This window comes from Chenopodium quinoa, unplaced genomic scaffold (genome assembly GCF_001683475.1).
Source record: "Chenopodium quinoa cultivar QQ74 unplaced genomic scaffold, ASM168347v1, whole genome shotgun sequence".
NCBI lineage: Eukaryota > Viridiplantae > Streptophyta > Magnoliopsida > Caryophyllales > Amaranthaceae > Chenopodium > Chenopodium quinoa.
This window is the reverse complement of record NW_018742529.1, coordinates 103,759-124,124: the sequence shown is the minus strand read 5'-3', so window position 1 is coordinate 124,124 and position 20,366 is coordinate 103,759. Positions and strand designations below refer to the sequence as shown.

Sequence of the window (20,366 nt, the reverse complement as noted above, 5' to 3'; positions counted from 1 at the left end):
ATATTACTAAATTCTACTGTATTAGATCTTCGATTGGGGGGGGGGGGGGGAGGAGGGGACCAAATAGAACCTTTTAGCAAATTTATTACCATAAACTACTGTATTTGAAGTTTTCAATTGAGAAGCATTTGAGCTTTTATGTGATACGGAGTAATATAAAATGAATTTACATCTCCCTTTTGCTGCTCTTTAACTGATCTAATTATTTATTACATATACCACAAAAGCTCACTTGTATACAAAAACCTCCCTTATGTAGTGAATAATTTTTCCTTTGATCTCACTACTTAAGATCTTATTTAACAAAAGCTTATTTGCTTTCATTTGGTAAGGCGTCTTATGCTGAGGCATGGGGATTTTAGGTAATGTGCATAAGACTCCTAACCAAATGAAAGATGCTCATTCATGTAAAAAGCAAATAAGCTTTTGGTAATGTGCATTGTTCCAGTACCGAAGTGCAGCTGTGGAGTCCCATAACGGATTTAACTTGGATGTGAAAGATGCTCATTCATTCAGTTGGATTCCAACCCAGCTACATTGACTGTTGCACTTATCTCCTTGTGATATCCATGGAGGCCAACATCAGAAAAGCTATGGTATTATTGTTCAAGAGGCTGAGCCTGGGACATGACATTCTGTTCTCTTCAGTGGATGTGGGACTTCTTTCATCTCAGCAGATTGGCTTAGAGTCAATGGCACAATCCTACTCTATGATGTTGACAGTTTCTGGTACGTATATATGTTGTATTCGGAGTATCTTTTTTCTTTTCATAGTAAAGGAAATTGTATTAATGACTCAATGAGAGAGTAAAACTGTTAAAGTACCACAAAAAAGCCTTCTTTTTTATGCTAGCACTGCATGTAATATAGTAATAATGAGGCAGAAGTGCCAATATATGGAAGTGCTCTGTTTGAACAAGAGAGAATGTAGTCTTTTCCTGAGTATCTTTCTCTTCGATGACTTCCACCCTGCCATGTTTATTGCTTCATGCTTGATATTCACATTTTCAACAAGGAGAGAAACTAAGAGATCATCTCCTATGAGATAATTGAATCTCTGACAGTTACAAGTTGAGTGATAGCCTGTTTGTCCTTTGTACTAATGTTACGAGCCCATATCTTCGTTCCTGCCTTTCATCATATGCTACCTTCTGTTTGGGGTGTGCATTGGTCTTCAGTGCAATCTCGTTTCTGTCACCCTTTTACCAGAGGGGGAGGGAAGATGATGGTTAGGGGGAGGGTGTATACATTGGTCTTCTGCATTTTTCATTAATACAAGTTTTAAAGAGATTTTGTTTCTTATTTATTTTTACTATGAATGTCACCATTTATCTGATTTGTTGCAGTAATTTGCTGTCAATTTGTTAAATTATTAATATATGATGTGTGTGAAGTAGTTATATTGAGTTGATATTTCAGACACTTCATTGAGAATGTTAATATGCCCTAAGAAACAAGATAATAATTTCTGATTGGGTGACCATAATAAATGATTCCAGTGTTTATGTACAATGGTACTTTGAAAAATAAATAAAAATAAATCATATTTCAATATATATAAGGCTTAGGCTATTAAAAGAAGTTACTCTTAAGGGGAAAAAGCTGCGCTTAATCTTAAAATGTATAAAGAATTCAAGAAGATGACTTCTTTGCTGGGTTTACCTATCCAAGTGTCAAAAAAAATTGCATTGCCCCATCAATGATGTCACTTGAATGTGGAATTTGCTGGTTTTAAAGATTTGGGTTTGACCAACAAGTTGTTTGACTCTCCACTCCTGTCATATCCGCAGGTGCCAACATCGGTGTCAAATCCGATGTTCTAGTGGGCAAAATATGAGGATAGCTTGTTCTTCCACTTCAGTGGTCATTGTACACAAATTCCTTCAGAAGATGGTGACAAATTGTTGGAAAGAATTGCACAATGATTTCAACCTTACCTTTGGTATGTGTATATGTTTAGTTAACTTATGCATACATTTATATTTGATTGATAGCCCCCAAAAAAGAAAATTCTCCTTCTGTTCCCCCTACATGAAGAAAGAAGATTGTCATCGTGAGTTTTGTTCTGTTTCTGAGATATTCTTCGTAGATGATGAAACTTTTTTTTTTTTGGTGGAAATTCTCTTTGGTAACACCCAAATTTTTTTTTTTTCTCTTTGGTAAAAATTGAAAACTCTCATTATCATTGGTAACATTGTATTATTTGTATTAAGTTACTTATAACATTTATGATTAATATTTAACTATAGTTAGAGGTTTTGGGTTAGTTTTTTTATTTTTTAATACTCCCTCCGCCCGAGGTTATCTGCAACAAAGGACAATATTTCGGACTCGTAGGCAAAACTTTTAGGGGAGTTTTAATTGAGTTTTGGTGGGTTTAATTAAGGTTGAAAATGGAGGGAAAAGGAGCGGTCCCACTTAATTTTGTTTTGAGTGGGTTTTAGTTAGTGGGTAATAGGTGGTGGAGGGGACCACTAACCAAAAAAGTGGGTAATAGTGGGTAATTGATAGTTAAATATTACCCAAAAAGGAAAGAAAAAAATTTGTTGCAAATAATATAGAGCACCCATTTTAGGTAAATGTTGCAGATAATTGGGGGCGGAGGGAGTAATTAAATTATTATAAAAATAAATTTTAAAAAAAATCCAACCCCTTTCCCCCTGCCGGCGCCAAGCATTCCCCACTCCCGGCTGGTGACGTCGCCCCCACCTACTCTCTTTCCCCCAACCCCGACGCCCCATCACCCTCCATTTCCCCCACCCAAACGCCCCATAAGTGGCCATGGAACTTCTCCATTGATACTTATTTGGGTCCTTGCATTGACTTTTCAAGTATTTTGTATAATACTGTAATTCCGACCCCAAACCACCCCTAAAACCGGCCCCTCTCCCCGAATCGACCCTGCCTGAAGATGAATTAGCTGGAGTTTTGGAATTCAAATTATGGTGAATGAAATTAGGGTTTTGATTTATGAAATTTAAGAAGGAATCCACCTTTGATTTTGTGAAGCAAATTGCTGGGTTTTGGAGTTGAACACTTCCCTCCTTTTTCTCGCAGTGTTGGAGTTGAGTGAGTTGGTGGAAAGTGTGCTTATGCTTGAAAAGTGTGATTAAACAAGGTTAATGCATCTCCATGAGTCCGTGGAAAGTAGATCTTTATGCCTTGGGAGTTACTTACAAGATCTTTCTTGATTTGTTTCTGGGATCATTAGTGAGCTTGACGGACCTGATAATTTTAATATGAAGCGATTTGGTGAAACGAAGTAAATGGAGGGTGATGGGGCGTTGAGGTTGGGTGAAAGAGAGTAGGTGGGGGTGGGCGTCGCCGCCCGGGGGTTGGGGATGCTTGGCGCTGGCAGGGGGAGAGGGTTGGGGCTGGTGGGTGGGAGAGGGGTTGGGTTTTTTTTTTAAAAAAATAAAATAAAATTATATTTGTAATAATTTAATTATTAAAAAATTAAAAAAAAAAAACCATGGTTTAAGTTTTTTAATAAAATGGTGATTATATTTGGTAATCAATATTACAATGTTACCAATGGAATAAATTTTTTGTCTTTTTACTAAAGAGAAGAAAATAAAGTTGGGTGTTACAAAAGAGAATTTCCCTTTTTTTTTTTGGGAAAATTGCTGTTGAAGTTCTGCATTGCACAAGAACAAATTGCTATCAATCTTGTCTTTTGATGACTTAAATCGTACCATTCAGATACGAGCCTACTGCTAAACGGTTCCTTTGAGAACAGAGGAGATTTCAACGGGCATGGCCAAATAGGTTGTTGGAGTAGTCTTGGGGCACCTACAGATGCTGTCCATTTGATGCTTGGGAAGCATGAGAGCAATCAGCAACCACCACTCCTCATATTGGTGAGAGGTTGAAGCTACAAATATATGCTCAGCATCTGTGCTTGTACTGCAGTGATAAAAATCCTCCTATCACTTTCAGGGCCAAACTGCTTAAGGTCGCCGGCTGTTGTTCGGTGAGTTCTGCTCATGGCTATAGAAATTTTATTTTTAGTAAATAAATCTCCTAGTTTTAGCTTAGCTTTGACAACATGCATTAACTGCTCTTAGAACTGTATTCGTGGCATCATAAGTTTGGTTTCCGTTAATGCATATACATCTGACACAACTAAATGCTTTTATTAGGACGAGTTCTGGGCTCCTTGGTAATTACAGATGATCTATTAGATGCTTGATCCTGACTAGTAATTACTTGTTGAAATTATTAGCATGCTAATATATCTGCTGAGATTATCCTGACTCATAAATTACTCATACAATTGTACTTCAGAACATCAGGATCATTAACACATATACTGGCAGTATACAACTGTCAGAATAATTGACAAAGGGTAAAACAACTTCCAACAGGAAATTAAAAGACTGTACAAAGAGATTAGTAGAGGATTTCATGAAATATAGTTGGATTAAGCCCCAGGAAATTTGAAAAAAAAAAAAAAAAACAGAGAAAATAAGGGATAATTATTGAGGTAAAGTAAGTATTGGTATCAGGAAGTTAATTTATAGGATAAACCAGTGCCTTCAAGTTTTTCATCCATGAGTCTCTTCATCTTCTCCACCATGGGAGGTGTAAAATGATGAGTCCAGTCCCCCACCTCGCCTTTCCTGAAGTATGAGTTTTTGTCAAACAACTTGTTAATCACACCACTCTTGTTAACCTCCAATTTTTTCATACTCTTGATGCTACACATCTCTATAATTTGTTGTATGACACCATCACTTTCCTCTTGGGAAGTAAATGGCATACCCACAAATTCGGCCAATCTCTTCAGCTGAACTGTGGGATCATCCTTCAATTCCTCATACTTGAGGAATAGCACCTTGTCAGGTTGTTCTAAACATGCCTTCCAATACCCGACAGCATGATCGAAGAATGGCCCAAAAGGTATTCTATCCTCACAAAAAGCTTCAAAGAAATCCTGCATGGTAGGAGTAGGGTAAAACATACCGAGTATCATCTTCAATATATCCATGGAAAAGTAGTTCTTCATCACTTTCATGGAAAAATAATATAGAGAAACAAGTGTGTCCATGGGATTTCGGGTGATATACAAAATCCGACACCCAGAAGTCCGAATAGATTCAGGAAGTGACACATAGGGTAGGTGTGTGCTCAAAAGTCTTGGTGAGGAAAGCTCATTAAGGTGATGTGGACGAGGATAAACAAAGGCCTTATTATAGACATCGGTCTCTAAGCTGTACACAAGCTCATGAGGATGATTTTCAAGGAGAGGATTTTGGTGATGATTTGCGGAGTAGTTGGCACGGTTAACAACCGCGAATAATAGGGATTTCAACCATGTGGTGCCAGTTTTTGGGAGACTACCAATGATGAGATCGGTGTCTTGAGCATGAAAGTGTCTTTGAAACACGAGTACATTTTGGAGATGATTGTCATGGTACCAGTAACCTTGGTATTTCAATATTTTGCTGCCGATGAAGTTAGCCTTCGGAAGGCATTGCTGAAGCTGTTGAACCTCCTTTTCAGACACTATAATTTCTTCCTGTTTCTGGTTTTGATTCATGTTAGATGAGAAGTTAGATGTTTAAAGTTGCTATGTATATATTTATACATAGTAGGGACGACTAGGATGTGTAGGAAACTTATTCAAGTTATTTTTGTGGACAAAGAAACTTACACATATTAAATCATTAGCGTGTTGGACTAAGTTAATCTGGAATTTTTAAAATATTGCTAAATAATTACTTAAGTTTCAATCAACTGGATGTAGATCTCCCAACTTTCTCATCAATAATGCCAACAAATACATTTCTTGAAAATGATTTATCTAATAAAGCCAATTTTATTAATGTAGCACAACATTTTATTTTCTTTTATTTTTATTATATTTGATGTTTTCATCAAGAATCATTTAATGCTATGAATATTCTTGATGATTTATATGATGGCCAAATCATTGACTAGTCATTTTTCTTTTTATTTCGTCCACCTCGCTCACCTTAATTCTTCTTCTATACTATACTATCTCTGTTCGGATTTAGTTGCCACATTACTAGTTCAAATTTTACTATATAGCAGCGAGACTCGATTGAACTATTGATTCCCGAAGGGAGTCATATTATACTACTTTTTGTGCCTCATGAATACCCCGCCTTCCAGGAATTGAGAAGCAAGGGGGTCAAAAGGTTTATATCAGTTCGTATACTCAACCTGTAATCTTATCCATCCACATTATTTTACATGAAATTAACCAATATTTCTTGCTAATTTTTGGGGTGATAATTCTTGCAGGCAGAAGATTTGTCTGGTGAGAGGTCACTTTCAAAGAAACCTAGAATTTTCTTGCATCATTTGGCAACCAGTTGGCAATCTAACAACACAATTTACAGTACTAAATCATCCAAGGGTGAAAAGCTGAGCCTTAGGAAACATGGTGCTCTGCACGACTCCACGGGCTCCGCTATGTATCCTTGTTCTCACAAAGTTGTGCACAACAGACAATCCAAGTCCGGTATATAAAACTTTTTTCTTATTACTTTATTAGTGATAAAATATGAGTAGTATATAGAGTATAGACTGCAATATTTTAACTCGACTAGAATCAATCAAGAGTATTGACTATTGACGATACAAGTTTGATAATTTCGACCTATTTGCATAATGCATTTGAACCATCTGATTTGGCTTCTATCTTTAGATAAATCTTCGCTAATTTCCTCTTCAGGAATTTCACACGCCTGTCTAGCATGATTTCCTCTTTATCAAGCCGGTTGATATTGTGTTGCTTAACCTTTTATTGTTTCCTTGTTCTGTCAATTACAGTTCTGATGTACTGTGCATTTACCGTAATAGTAGCAAAAACCGGGAAGTAGCAATCCATGGAATAAGACAAAAAAAAAAAAAAAAAAAAAAAATCAGGCGAGAATATGTGGCAATATTGAATCTATTCATTGGACAAATGGAAGAATACAAGTTTAAGAGCATAGTAGAAATAAAGTTTTCTTACTTTGATGTTGCTTTGAATGCTTTCTACTAGTTCTTCAGTATATAATGGGTATTCCACTTTTTTGGTAGTTTTTTCTTTGGGAATGCCCTTTGCCTTCTGAAGCTGTGTTAAGTCTCTTAGTATAGCCCTTTCCGAAGATAGGTTACCACTTTTGTGTCGTAGTTTATGATGCAAGCTATGAAGCTGCATCTTCTATTCGCGCCAACACAGAATATATCATAGATAAGTGTAACCTGTTGAAGCAAAAGGCTAACTAATTTACTTATTAAGGATAACCAGTAATTACTAGCGTATCGGGTCTAACTAGTTGTTGCTCCTCTAGTGCATTGTTCCATTGATTTATCTGCTGCTTTAGTTCTTCGAGCTTTGATTTTTGTGAGTTAAAATTGTGGGTTACTATATATTGATCTGCCTGTAATTTACAATACCGAAGTACATTTACCAGAAATGGAATATTCAAGCTGATCATGGGACAAGCCGAGGCCTAAGAGAAGCATAGAGAAATCGGCCTTAGCCTAGTAAAATCGGGGTGAGCCACAGTTTAGGTATATAAGTTAGCCTTATTCCGATAGAATCAGGATCACGAACCAAATGAGCTAGTTATGATCAACTCTCAAAAGTCCATATTAAGCTAATAAGATATAAGAAAAGCAAATCTTTTTCCAGTACAAGTCCCTGCTTATCTTCTTGCATTCTGCTTCTAGTTTCTGTGTCGACAGAACTGCTGTTCTGCTTTCGTATTCTTCAGTTTCTAGTAAACTTTTCATGATAATAATAGCAGGATTGATGACAAGAGAGCATGTATAAGAGGAAGAACTGATAGAATGTACATGATGTCCACGGCAAGTTATTAAGTCAACTCCTTCAATAAAATTGTTTATGCTCTAATTTATAATTAATACTTCGTATACATTATTTATTAGCATTTGTTAATTATGCTTCCAGGCATTTTTAACTTATCTTCCGGTATGGAATCTTGGTATGTTTTCAGGTCGGATCCCTAGGCTCGTGCTATGGAATGCCTATAAAATGAACTCCAAACCTCGGGTAAGGCAGGGCTGGGTCTTGGGGATGGACCCTTTGAGGCTCGGATGACCATATTGGTGTCTTATTTATAGTAAAAGAGATAAGAGGGAGTGTGGGAATCATATGATGAGAAAAGAGATAAAAGCATTGTCTAAAAACGTTTAAATTTTTTCTAAAAGGTAATACATTTAAAAACGAAGTGAGGAAGTAGTGGGATTAACATGATTGACAACAGGGGCGAAACTAGCAAGGAACAAGGGGTATTTGACAAGCAATGACTTTTAACATAACAGGTACATATTATTGTAAAAAACAAACAAGTTTGTACAATAGTCAAATGATGAGCTGATTCATGAACTTATATAGTATACTTTGTATATATGTAGTTTTATGACATGTATGTATTAGAATTGCTAGACATACATTATATACCTATGAATTAGAGGTGATAAAATTTAGGTCGGGCCGGACCTTAACATCATATTTCGTGCCCATACCCGTAAAAAAAATAACAGGCTTGTCGAGCCGGGTTCGGGTTTTAACTAAAAATGTGCTTTTATGCTTGTCCAAACCCGTCCTATTTTCGAACCGGGCTAGTGGGCCAGCCGATGTTGATCACTACTATGTATCTATGATTGCAGTAGGAAAGTATCTTCAGCACTCTCATCACTGCAGTACAAACAAGGATGGTGTTTATACATTTGTTCTTGTGACACTTTCCTAACCATTATCACAACCTCGTAATTGAAGTTGTCCTGAATTTTGCATCAGAACTTTCTGAACTGCATTGCTGAATGGGCCATGGGCCTCCCCACCTTCACCTTCCTCCAAGCTCACATCTGCTGAAGTCTCATTAGAGTGTCACCCGCTTAGTAAAACTCCACAGTCGGCCTTGGTTGCTTATTCGAGGCTTAGTTGATCTTGATCAAGTTCATTGAGGCAGAAGCTTAGGCTAGCTTGGTCTTTGAAGTGTTACTTCAAATGTCTGCCAATGTTAGGGGTGTCTATGCTTGTGAGTTCTTTGAGCTTTTGGAGGACTTGGTCATATGGGAAGAACATGGGCCGTAAACATCAGGCTTGACCCTTTGATGTCGTCATTGTTGGCCCAATTTGCTCCTTCTCTTGGTCTATTAGGCCTCCACTATGGCATGAGTTTGAGAGAATTGTGAAGCTTGCCTTAGGAGGTAACTTGTTTACTAGTTGCCTGAAATCCATGTCTACAGAAGCATGTTTTCAATGTGAGGTCGCCTGCTGTTGTTTGGTGAGTTCTGCTCATGGCTGTAGCAAATTCATTTTTAGTAAGTAAATTGCCTAGTTTTAGCTTAGCTTTGACAATATGCGTTAACTGCTCTGAGAACTGTATTTGTGGCTTCATAAGTTTGGTTTCCATTAATGCATATACATCTGACACAACTAAGTGCTTTTATTAGGACAAGTTCTGGGCTCCTTGGTAATTAGGGAATTATCTATTTAGATGCTTAATCCTGACTAGTAATTACTTGTTGAAATTATTAGCATGCTATTATATGTGCTGAGATTATCCTGACTCATAAATTACTCATACAATTGTACTTCAGAACATTAGGAGCATTAACACATATAATGGCAGTATAGCACTGTCAGAATAATTGACAAAGGGTAAAACAACTTCCAACGGGAAATTAAAAGACTGTACAAAGAGATTAGTAGAAAATATCATAAAACATAGTTGGATTAAGCCCCAGGAAATTTGAAAAAAGTAAAGAGAAAATAAGGAACAATTATTGAGGTAAATAAGAATTGGTATCAGAAAGTTAATTTATAGGATAAACCAGTGCCTTCCAAGTTTTTCATCCATGAGTTTCTTCATCTTCTCCACCATGGGAGGTGTAAAATGATGTGTCCAGTCCCCCACCTCGCATTTCCTGAAGTATGATTTTTTGTCAAACAACTTGTTAATTACACCACTCTTGTTAACGTCCAATTCTTTCATACTCTTGATGCTACACATCTCTATAATTTGTTGTATGACACCATCACTTTCCTCTTGGGAAGTAAATGGCATACTCACAAATTCGGCCAATCTCTTCAGCTGAACTGTGGGATCATCCTTTAATTCCTCATACTTGAGGAATAGCACCTTGTCAGGTTGTTCTAAACTTGCCTTCCAATATCCCACAGCATGATCGAAGAATGGCCCAAAAGGGATTCTATCCTCACAAAAAGCTTCAAAGAAATCCTGCATGGTAGGAGTAGGGTAAAACATACCGAGTATCATCCTCAATATATCCATGGAAAAGTAGTTCTTCATCACTTTCATGGAAAAATAATATAGAGAAACAAGTGTGTCCAAGGGATTTCGGGTGATGTACAAAATCCGACACCCAGAATTGAAGTCCGAATAGATTCAGGAAGTGACACATAGGGTAGGTGTGTGCTCAAAAGTCTTGGTGAGGAAAGCTCATTAAGGTGATGTGGACGAGGATAAACAAAGGCCTTATTATAGACATCGGTCTCTAAGCTGTACACAAGCTCATGAGGATGATTCTCAAGGAGAGGATTTTGGTGATGATTTCCAGAGTAGTGGGCACGGTTAACAATCGCGAATAGTAAGGATTTCAACCAAGTGGTGCCAGTTTTAGGGAGGCTACCAATGATGAGATCGGTGTCTCGAGCATGGAAGTGTCTTTGAAACCTAGGGACATTTTGGAGATGATTGTCATGGTACCAGTAACCTTGGTATTTCAATATTTTGGTGCCAATTAACTTAGCCTTCGGAAGGCATTGCTGAAGCTGTTGAACCTCCTTTTCAGACACTATAAATTCTTCCTGTTTCTGGTTTTGATTCATTTTAGATGAGAAGTTAGATGTTTAAAGTTGCTAGGTATATATTTATACATAGTAGGGATGACTAGGATGTGTATGAAACTTATCCAAGTTATCTCTGTGGTCAAAGAAACTAACACATATTAAATCATTAGCGTGTAGGACTAAGGGCTTTTTTAGTTCAACTTATTTTTGCTTATCTGATCTGATTTGGTGTGATTTGATCTGAATGTCCGATTTGACAACTTTGACCTTATGTGTATGATAATCTAAGAAGAAATATATCTAGTGGGGTCTTGTTAGAATCGTATTAATGTGTAAATTTTATTAATATGTAATTTTTATAATTTTTTTCATTACGTAATTAAAGATATTTAGCGATAAAAAAACTGCACATAAAACGATGATCTGGTTTCAACTTATTTTTCTAATCTGACTGATTTGAACTTTTTTTTTTTTATCTGACCTGAATTTATTTTTTCTGAAATAAGTAAAAAATAAGTTGAACTAAACAATGCCTAAGTTTATTTGTAATTTTTAAATAGAGCATTAAATAATTACTTAAGATTCAATCAATTGGATGTAGATCTCTCAACTTCTCCTCAATAATGCCAATAAATGCATTTCTTGAAAATGACTTATCTAATTAAGTCAATTTTATTAATGTAGCCCAACAATTATTATTACTTCTAATTTTTTTTTTTATTATATTGGATGTTTTCATCAAGAATCATTTAATGCTATGAATATTCTTGATGATTTATATGATGGCCACATCATTGATTAGTCTTTTACTCTTTTTTCTTTTTATTTCGTACACCTCGCTCATCTTAATTCTTCTAATTCTTTACTATATTGTCTCTATTCGGATTTAGTTGCTACATTACTAGTTCAAATTTTACTATATAGCAGTGAGACTGAATTGAACTATTGATTCTAGACGAAGGGAGTCCTTATTATACTACTTTTCGTGCCTCGTGAACTCCCTACTTCCAGGAGGTGAGAAGAACGGGGTCAAAAGGTTTATACCAGCTCATATACTCAACCTGTAATCTTATCCAACTACATTATTTTACATGAAACTAGCCAATATATCTTGCTAATTTTTGGGGTGATAATTCTTGCAGGCGGAAGATTTGTCTGGTGAGAGGCCAGTTTCAATAAATCCTAGATTTTTCTTGCATCTTTGGGCAACCAGTTGGCAATCTAACAACAAGATTTACAGTACTAAATTATCCAAGGGTGAGAGGCTGAGACTTACGAAACATGGTGCTCTGCACAACTTCATAGCCCCGCTATGTATCCTCGTTCTCACAAAGTTGTGCTCAACAGACAATCCAAGTCCGGTATATTAGTGATAAAATATATGCATAGTATATAGAGTATAGACTGCAATATTTTAACTCGACTAGCATCAATCAAGAGTATTGACAATACAAGTTTTGATAGTTTCAAAACTCTTTGCATAGTACATTTGAACCATCTGAGTTTGCTTCTATCTTTAGATAAATCTTCGCTAATTTCCTCTCCAGGAATTTCACACGCCTGTCTAGCATGTTTTCCTCTTTATCTAGCCGGTTGATCTTGTGTTGTTTAACCATATACTGTTTTCTAGTTCTGTCAGTTTCAGTTCTGATGTACTGTGCATAATAGTAGCAAAAACCAGGAAGTAGCAGCCCACAGAAGAAGACAAAAAAAATCACTGTTGTGCAGTAGTTTATGATGCAAGCTATGAAGCTGCATCTTCTATTCGCGCCAACACAGAATATATCATAGATAAGTGTAACTTGTTGAAGCAAAAGGTTAACTAATTTACTTATTAAGGATAAGCAGTAATTACTAGTGTATCATGTTCATGGTATAATCGGTGCAGATGTTGCTGCTCTTCTAGTGCATTGTTCCATTGATTCATCTGCTGCTTCAGTTCTTCGAGCTCTGATCTTTGTGAGTTTAATTTGTGGGTAACTATATATTGATCTGTCTGTAAATTACAATACCAAAAGTACATTTACCAGAAATGGAATATTCAAGTTGATTGTGGGACAAGCCAAGGCCTTAGATAAGAATAGAGAAATCAGCCTTAGCCTAGTAAAATCGGGGTGAGCTACAATTTAGGTATGTAGGCCTTATTCTATTTGAATCAGGATTGCGAACCATACCGGGCTAGTTATGATCAACTCTAAAAAGTCTATATTAAGCTAATAAGATAGAAGAAAAGCAAACCTTTTTCCAGTACAAATCCCTGCTTATCTTCTTGCATTCTGCTTCTAGTTTCTGTGTTGACGGAACTGCTGTTCTGCTTTCGTATTCTTCAGTTTCTAGTAAAATTTTCATGATAATAATAGCAGGGTATATGATAAACAAACCAATTTTGGTAAGGATTAAAGGAAAGGACTGATGACAATTGACAAGGGAGCAAATATAAGAGGAAGAACTGATAGAATGTACTTGATGTCCACGGCAAGTTATTAAGTCAACTACTTCAATTAAATTGTTTATGCTCTAATTTATAATTAATACTCGTATATGTTTTTATTAGCATTTGTTACAGCTAATTATGCTTCCAGGCATTTTTAAATTATCTCCTGCTATGGAATCTTGGTATGTTTTCGGGTCCTTCAGATCCCTAGGCTCGTGGGATGGAATGCCTATAAAATGAACTCCAAGCCTCGGGTAGGGCAGAGTCGGGTCTTGGGGACAGAGCCTCCGATGACCATATTAGTGTCTTACTTTGTGTGGGAACTATATGATGAGGAAAGAGATAGAAGCATTGTCTAAATACATTAAAAAACTTTTCGAAAGGTAATACGTTTGAAACGAATGGAGGAAGTAGTAGGGATTAACATGATTGACAGGATTAGAGAAGCAATGACTTTTAACCTAACAGGTACATATTCTTGTAAATAACAAACAAGTTTGTACAATAATTAGTGACATACTAATTAATTACAAATCTTAATCTTCTAGTTGAACGATGATCTGATTTATGAACCTATATAGTACTTCGTATATATGTAATTTTATGACATGAATGTATTAGAATTGCTAGATATACATTATATACCTATGATTCTATGATTGCAGCAGGAAAGTAGCATCAGCATTCTCATCACTGCAGTATAAACAAGGATGTTGTTTATACAATTGTTCTTGTAACACTTCCCTAGCCTTTGTAACAACCTCTTTATTGCTAAGCCGTCCTGAATTCTGCATCAGAACTTTCTGAACTGCATTGCTGAATGCGCCATGGGCCTCCCCACCTTCGCCTTCCTCCAAGCTCACATCCGCTGAAGTCTCATTAGATTGGCACCCGCTTAGCAAAATTCCATAATCATCCTTGGTTGCTCGTTCGAGGCTTAGTTGAGCTTGATCGAGTTTATTGAGGCAGAAGCTAAGGCTAGCTTGGTCTTTGAAGTGTTCCTTCAAGTGTCTACCAATGTTAGGGGTGTCTATGCTTGTGAGTTGTTTGAGCTTTTGGAGGACTTGGTCATATGGGATGAACTTGGGCCGTGAACATCGGGCTTGATCCTCTGATGCCATCGTTGTCGGCCCAATTTGCTCCTTCTCTTGGTCTATTAGGCCTCCACTGTGGCATGAGTCTGAGAGAACGGTGAAGCTTGCCTTAGGAGGTAACTTGTTTACTAGTTGCCTGAAATCCATGTCTACAAAAGCAGGTTTTCAATATTACAGTTCTATTTGAAATTTATTATCACATTATCCTATACTGTGTTTTTAAGAATTTAACATGATTATATAGTAGTAGTCTCGATCTCTTCTTATTCTTTGTCCACTACTCCGTATAATTTAGTAAAGGAGATATGACAAGATTTTCCGAACATTTCAAAATACATGACTAGTAATATAGTAGTTAAACTTCATATAAGATGACGAGACAATTATATTATCATTTTCTTTTTAGGAAGGCCCGATTTATCTTGGCAAAATTGTGAATTAATCAACAATTTTGTCTGTTAACATGGCATATATTTTTTTCTCATTTTTATTATCTTTAGAATGAACATGCATGCAGATGCAAAATTAACTAACCTGTGATGAGATTGAAGTCACAAGGCACAATAGCTTCATCCTTTCTATGAGGCTCATTTTGCTTCAAAGAAGGTATCAACGTCCCATGGCCACTATAATGGAAGTAGAGCACGTCACCCTCCATAGCGCGATCAACCATGTTTTCGAGTGCCTTCTTAATGTTAGCACCCGTAGGCAAGGCCGAAGAGCCTTCTTCATCACTTAGTAGCTCGATATCCTTTTCGTCGAACCCAAACCTCTTACTAAGCATATGTTTCATGGCGATTACATCATTGATACAACCTTGCAACTCATATTCCGTGTTCGGATAGTTGCACCCTACCAACACTGCCATTCTTTTCCCACTGATTTCTTTCATGACTAACAATTGACAACCAAGTCTTGAATAAGTTCAACAATATGTGGAAAAAAAATGCTTCTTTAGCTTGTTGATTTTTTTTTTTTTTTTAATTTCTTCATATGAATATATGATGATCATATTATATAATATAATGCAACTTATGGTAGGTTTGCTTGGCATGAAGTAGAAGCTTTACCAATTTGTTGGACAATTGAACACTCAATTACTAATCACCTAAAATGGATATTTTGATTATGTAATCAATTACCTAAATTTAGTATCGATTTAAAAGCCTTGCTTGTTTTTTTCCATGCATGTTGAATACTTGACATGCATCTAGCTTAGAGAGTAGTGGTAACTAATTGAGCTACTTATAAATTATTGCCCATTCTATGAGTTGGGTGGTTTTTATGGGAAGAATGAAGTTAATTGTTTGCGTGTAAGTAAGCTAAATAAAGCCGGCATAATTTAATTTCAGTTATTTTGTATTACCATTGTTCGGAATTAGTTGTACTTTGTTCTAATCGTACCTGTTAATATTAAGGTTTCAATTTCTATCTTCTCATCATCACTTACTAGCTGACTCAAAAATTTAATCATAAATCATTACTTCATACGATTTTAAGAAGTTAGCTAAATTTTTTCCATATATCTTAGAATAAGTTACTATTAAATTTGGAATTGATTGGAAGTTATATTGTGTGATTGTATAATTTGCGTCAAACCGTTTTTCTTTTACTCCTTGCATTGATCGGTGTTGAGTGAAAGAAAAGTAGACTATGTATAAATGTTATGGGACAAAAGTAGACCAAAAATAAACAGAACATACACGTTACGTGATGTCTACTTGAATTGAAGATATTGCTTATAACCATAACGTCCACTAGTGTTCCTTCCACAATAAAAGACATTTTTTTTAAAGTTCAATGCTCGTGATGCCTTGAGTTCATTATTACATTGATAGTTTGATTTGGTTTGATTTGATTTTAATTACTCGTAGTTATATGAATATTACAAAGAAGATTAATAAATTTAGAAATTAAAAAATTTAGTTCAACTTACTTGAAAAAAAAAAATTAAAAAATCTAATATATATAATTAATAAATTTATTTTAAAAATTATTAAGTGATACAAAGTTCTAATAAGCTCAAATTACAGTAGATTAGATGAGTTTAAATAAGTGAAAATCAAGAGAATATATTTTTTTTTTAAGAAAATCAAGAGAATATATAATACGTGTAATTTTGTTCATTTTCCAAGCCAATGGCAATGGGGTAGCCAAGTGAAACGACGAAACATCTATAGATCATGTTGATAAGTATATTAGGTGACTCGTACTTCGTAGCTTTGTCCGCCCGATCGGGCGGACATTGCCCGGTCTGACCGGGCGGAAGAAGAAGAGGTGCCTGGCAAATTCGTTGAAGAAACTGCTCTCGCGCCCGACCGGGCGAGCCTTCGCCCGACCGGGCGAGCCTTCGCCCGATCGGGCGGACATTGCCCGGTCTGACCGGGCGGAAGGGGTTTCTTGAGTACTTCGGTTGTTGGAAAAGATGTGCTCTCGCGCCCGATCGGGCGGGCCTTCGCCCGATCGGGCGATCTGGGTTTTCAGCGGTTACGAATTTAATATTTATCTTTTTTGTGATATTGTAACCTAAGTATATTCTAATTAGGAGTCAATACTATATAAACTTCCTATTATTATTATTAGGGTGATGGTGAGAGAAACACAAGAGAGAGAATACTTTGAGTGATTAAGTTCTTCATTGTAATCTTTGTGATCTTTGCCAGTTTATAGTGAAATCATTCGATCTCGGTGCCCGTGGATGTAGCTATCACATCGATAGTGAACCACGTAAATTCTTGGTGTTGTTCTTATTGTTTGCATTGAATTTCTTTATTGTTTTCTTGTTTGTTTTCGACCTTTGCTTCCGCTGTCGCACAACAATTGGTATCAGAGCTCAGGTTCAATCCTTGGAGAGTTTCTTGAAGATAACAATGGCAGGAGATTCAACAATAAGAATTGAGAAGTTTACCGGGAAAAATAGTTTCGGGCTATGGCAAATTAAGATGAAGGCTCTGTTAAAACAACAGCAGATATGGCGTCCGTTGGCTCCAAAGAGTACTACTTCGGAGTCAGGAGACGGACCGACTGACTCGCAGTTAGAAGTTATGGAAGAGAAGGCACACTCTACCATATTACTTAGTCTTGATGATCAAATCATCACGGAGGTTGCTGATCAGGAAACGGCGGCTGGATTGTGGCTGAAGCTGGAGTCATTGTATATGACTAAGTCGTTGACCAACAAATTATTACTGAAACAGCGGTTGTTTAGCCTCCGGATGCAGTCAGGTACTTCCTTACGGGAACATCTAGAAAAACTTAACTCTATTTTGCTTGATTTACGTAATTTAGATGTTAAAATTGATGATGAGGATGCTGCGTTGATTTTACTTGTATCTCTACCGTCTAGCTTTGAGAATTTTGTAGAGTCTTTTGTTGTTGGTAAGGATTCTATAACCTTAGAAGAAGTGAAGGCAGCACTTCATACTAGGGAACTCAGAATGAAAGCTACGAGTGATAATGGGGATAATGGTAGTGGGTTGTTTGTTAAGTCCGGAAAGTCTAAAAAGAATAAGGGGTTTAACAAGGGGAACAATGCTGGGTCGGGTGCTGGAAACGGCAAGGATGGATCTAGTAAAACTACTACTAAAACATGTTATTACTGTAAAGAACCGGGTCACTTTAGGAATAATTGTCCGGTGAGGAAAAACAAGTCCCAGGCTGCTGTAGTTGAAGAGAAACCGAATGAGAGCTATAATTCAGAGGAAGATTTAGCATTAGTCAGTTCTGCTAGGTCTGATGATTTATCTGATAACTGGGTTCTAGATTCGGGGTGTTCGTTCCATATGTGTCCACGTCGAGATTGGTTTGATACATATGAACCTCGCAATGGGGGTATGGTTATAGTCGGTAACAATGCTCCATGTAAGGTCACAGGTATTGGTTCCATGAGGTTGAGGACTGTTGATGGGCGGAGGTTAACTTTGACTAATGTACGGCATGTTCCTGCTTTAGGAAAGAATCTGATTTCATTGGGTACCCTGGATGACTTGGGGTACAATGGTGTGTTTTCAGATGGGGAGTTGTGTATTTTCAGAGGTTCTGAGTTGGTACTTAAGGGTATCAAAAGGAACACCCTCTATGTTTTTGAGGGTGTTACACTGCCTAGTTCTGCGGTTTGCGCATCTGTATCTCACCAGGAGATGACTAAGATTTGGCACATGAGGCTTGGTCATATGGGGGAGAAGGGGATACAGCTATTGTCCAAGAGGGGTCTTCTATCCGGGGTCAAGGTTGCCAACCTTGAATTTTGTGAGCATTGTGTGTTTGGTAAGAAACACAGGTCAAAGTTCAGCAAGGGTGCTCACATTACTGATGCAGTGCTCGATTACATCCATTCAGATTGCTGGGGTCCATCTAGAGTTGAAGGTATGGGAGGTTACCACTATTTTGTGTCATTTGTTGATGACAAGTCCCGATACACATGGCTTAGGTTGCTTAAGTCAAAGGATGAGGCCTTCAAAGTTTTCAAGCAATGGAAAGCTTTGGTGGAAAATCGACAAGGAAGGAAGATCAAGAAGCTACGAACGGACAATGGGCTAGAGTTTTGCAAAGACGAGTTTAATCAGTTCTGTGCAGATGAGGGTATAGGTCGGCATCATACTGTCAGGAAGACACCACAGCAGAACGGTGTAGCAGAACGGGTTAATCAGACACTGCTAGAGAGAGTTCGATGCATGCTCTCTAATGCAGGGCTTGGGAGGAGGTACTGGAGTGAAGCTGTGTTAACAGCTTGTTATGTCATTAATAGGGGTCCTCATTCTGGAATTGATTCCAAAATTCCGTTTGAGATCTGGAGTGGTAAGTTGCCTAATTTTTCGAATTTGAAGATTTTTGGTTGTGTTGCTTATTATCATGTTATTGAGGGTAAGCTGGATCCACGAGCCAAGAAGGGGTGTTTTGTTGGGTACGGGGATGGTGTGAAGGGGTTTAGAATTTTTTCACCTTCGGAGGGTCGGGTCATTCTTAGTAGGGATGTTACTTTCGATGAAAACACCATGTATTCAATTAAAAATGCAGAGATTTCAGATTTGAGAAGGGAAGGAGACAATTTATTACAGACAGATGGGGTACTTGAGGTACATCAGTCTACCATTGCTGATTTACCTCGGGTACAATATATTGATGATGATGCTGATGTTCCAGTGCCGGGTACTCCTGAACCTGAGATTACTCATACTCATTCTAACTCTGGGGATGAGGTGGAGCAATCTAATCAGGGGTCATCTAGTCAACCTGACACCATTCTTGAGATGCCTAAACGAGTTATCAAGAAGCCTGTTAGATTGATTGAAGAGATGGAGGGAAGAAATTGCTGTGTTGATGCGATGACAGGTTATGCATTGAGTGTAGCTGATGATGTAGAGTCATTTGAACCTGCCACATATAAACAAGCAATTAGTTGTAGTGAGTCTGCGCAATGGCTTGCCGCAATGGGTGAAGAGATGCAGTCTCTTTACAAGAACAGAGTGTGGGAACTGGTAAAGGTACCGGAAGGGAGGAAGCTTGTGGGTTGTAAATGGATTTACAAGAAGAAAGAAGGGTTGTCGGAAACTGAGCAAATACGTTTTAAGGCTAGGCTAGTTGCTAAGGGGTTCAGTCAGGTAGAAGGGGTTGATTTTGTTGAGATATTCTCACCTGTGGTTCGACATACTTCTATCCGTGTGTTATTGTCAATTGTAGCACATTTTGATCTTGAGCTGGAGCAGTTGGATGTTAAAACGGCTTTCCTTCATGGCGATTTGGAGGAGGAGATTCTGATGAAGCAGCCCGAAGGATTCGAAGTTCCTGGAAAGGAACACTATGCCTGCAGATTGCTAAAGTCATTGTATGGACTTAAGCAATCCCCCCGACAGTGGTACAAAAGGTTTGATTCTTTTATGGTTTCACAAGGTTTTGACAGGAATTCATATGATTGCTGTGTGTATCATAGTAAGCTGGATAATGGTTCCATGATTTATCTTTTGTTATATGTTGATGACATGTTGGTTGCCACAAAGAATAAATCTGATATTGCTAGATTAAAGGAGATGCTTAACTC

At 37.3% G+C, this 20,366-nt stretch overlaps 2 protein-coding genes, 1 long non-coding RNA gene and 2 pseudogenes across 3 annotated transcripts; 1 reads left to right on the top strand and 4 right to left on the bottom strand.

Annotated features, from left to right (window-relative positions):
• Positions 1–44: 44 nt before the first annotated feature.
• On the top strand, positions 45–6,893 carry LOC110720062. The gene is made up of 4 exons (XR_002511252.1): positions 45–729; positions 1,791–1,942; positions 3,703–3,973; positions 6,271–6,893. It is a non-coding gene; the product is annotated as an uncharacterized LOC110720062 (long non-coding RNA).
• On the bottom strand, positions 4,181–6,154 carry LOC110720058 (cytosolic sulfotransferase 5-like). The gene has a single exon (XM_021899063.1). It carries the CDS (start codon positions 5,540–5,542, stop codon positions 4,505–4,507), a length of 1,038 nt encoding a protein of 345 aa, XP_021754755.1. The 5' UTR covers positions 5,543–6,154; the 3' UTR covers positions 4,181–4,504.
• A 1,084-nt stretch (positions 6,894–7,977) lies between the features above and the next one.
• LOC110720061 lies at positions 7,978–9,400 on the bottom strand (annotated as a pseudogene).
• A 135-nt stretch (positions 9,401–9,535) lies between these two features.
• On the bottom strand, positions 9,536–11,180 carry LOC110720057 (annotated as a pseudogene).
• A 2,446-nt stretch (positions 11,181–13,626) lies between these two features.
• LOC110720059 (metacaspase-9-like) lies at positions 13,627–15,488 on the bottom strand. Its single transcript, XM_021899065.1, has 2 exons — positions 14,864–15,488; positions 13,627–14,478 (listed from the first exon to the last, which is right to left on the bottom strand). The coding sequence occupies exons 1-2, from the start codon at positions 15,219–15,221 to the stop codon at positions 13,889–13,891; spliced, it is 948 nt and encodes a 315-aa protein (XP_021754757.1). The 5' UTR covers positions 15,222–15,488; the 3' UTR covers positions 13,627–13,888.
• Between the last annotated feature and the right edge of the window lie 4,878 nt (positions 15,489–20,366).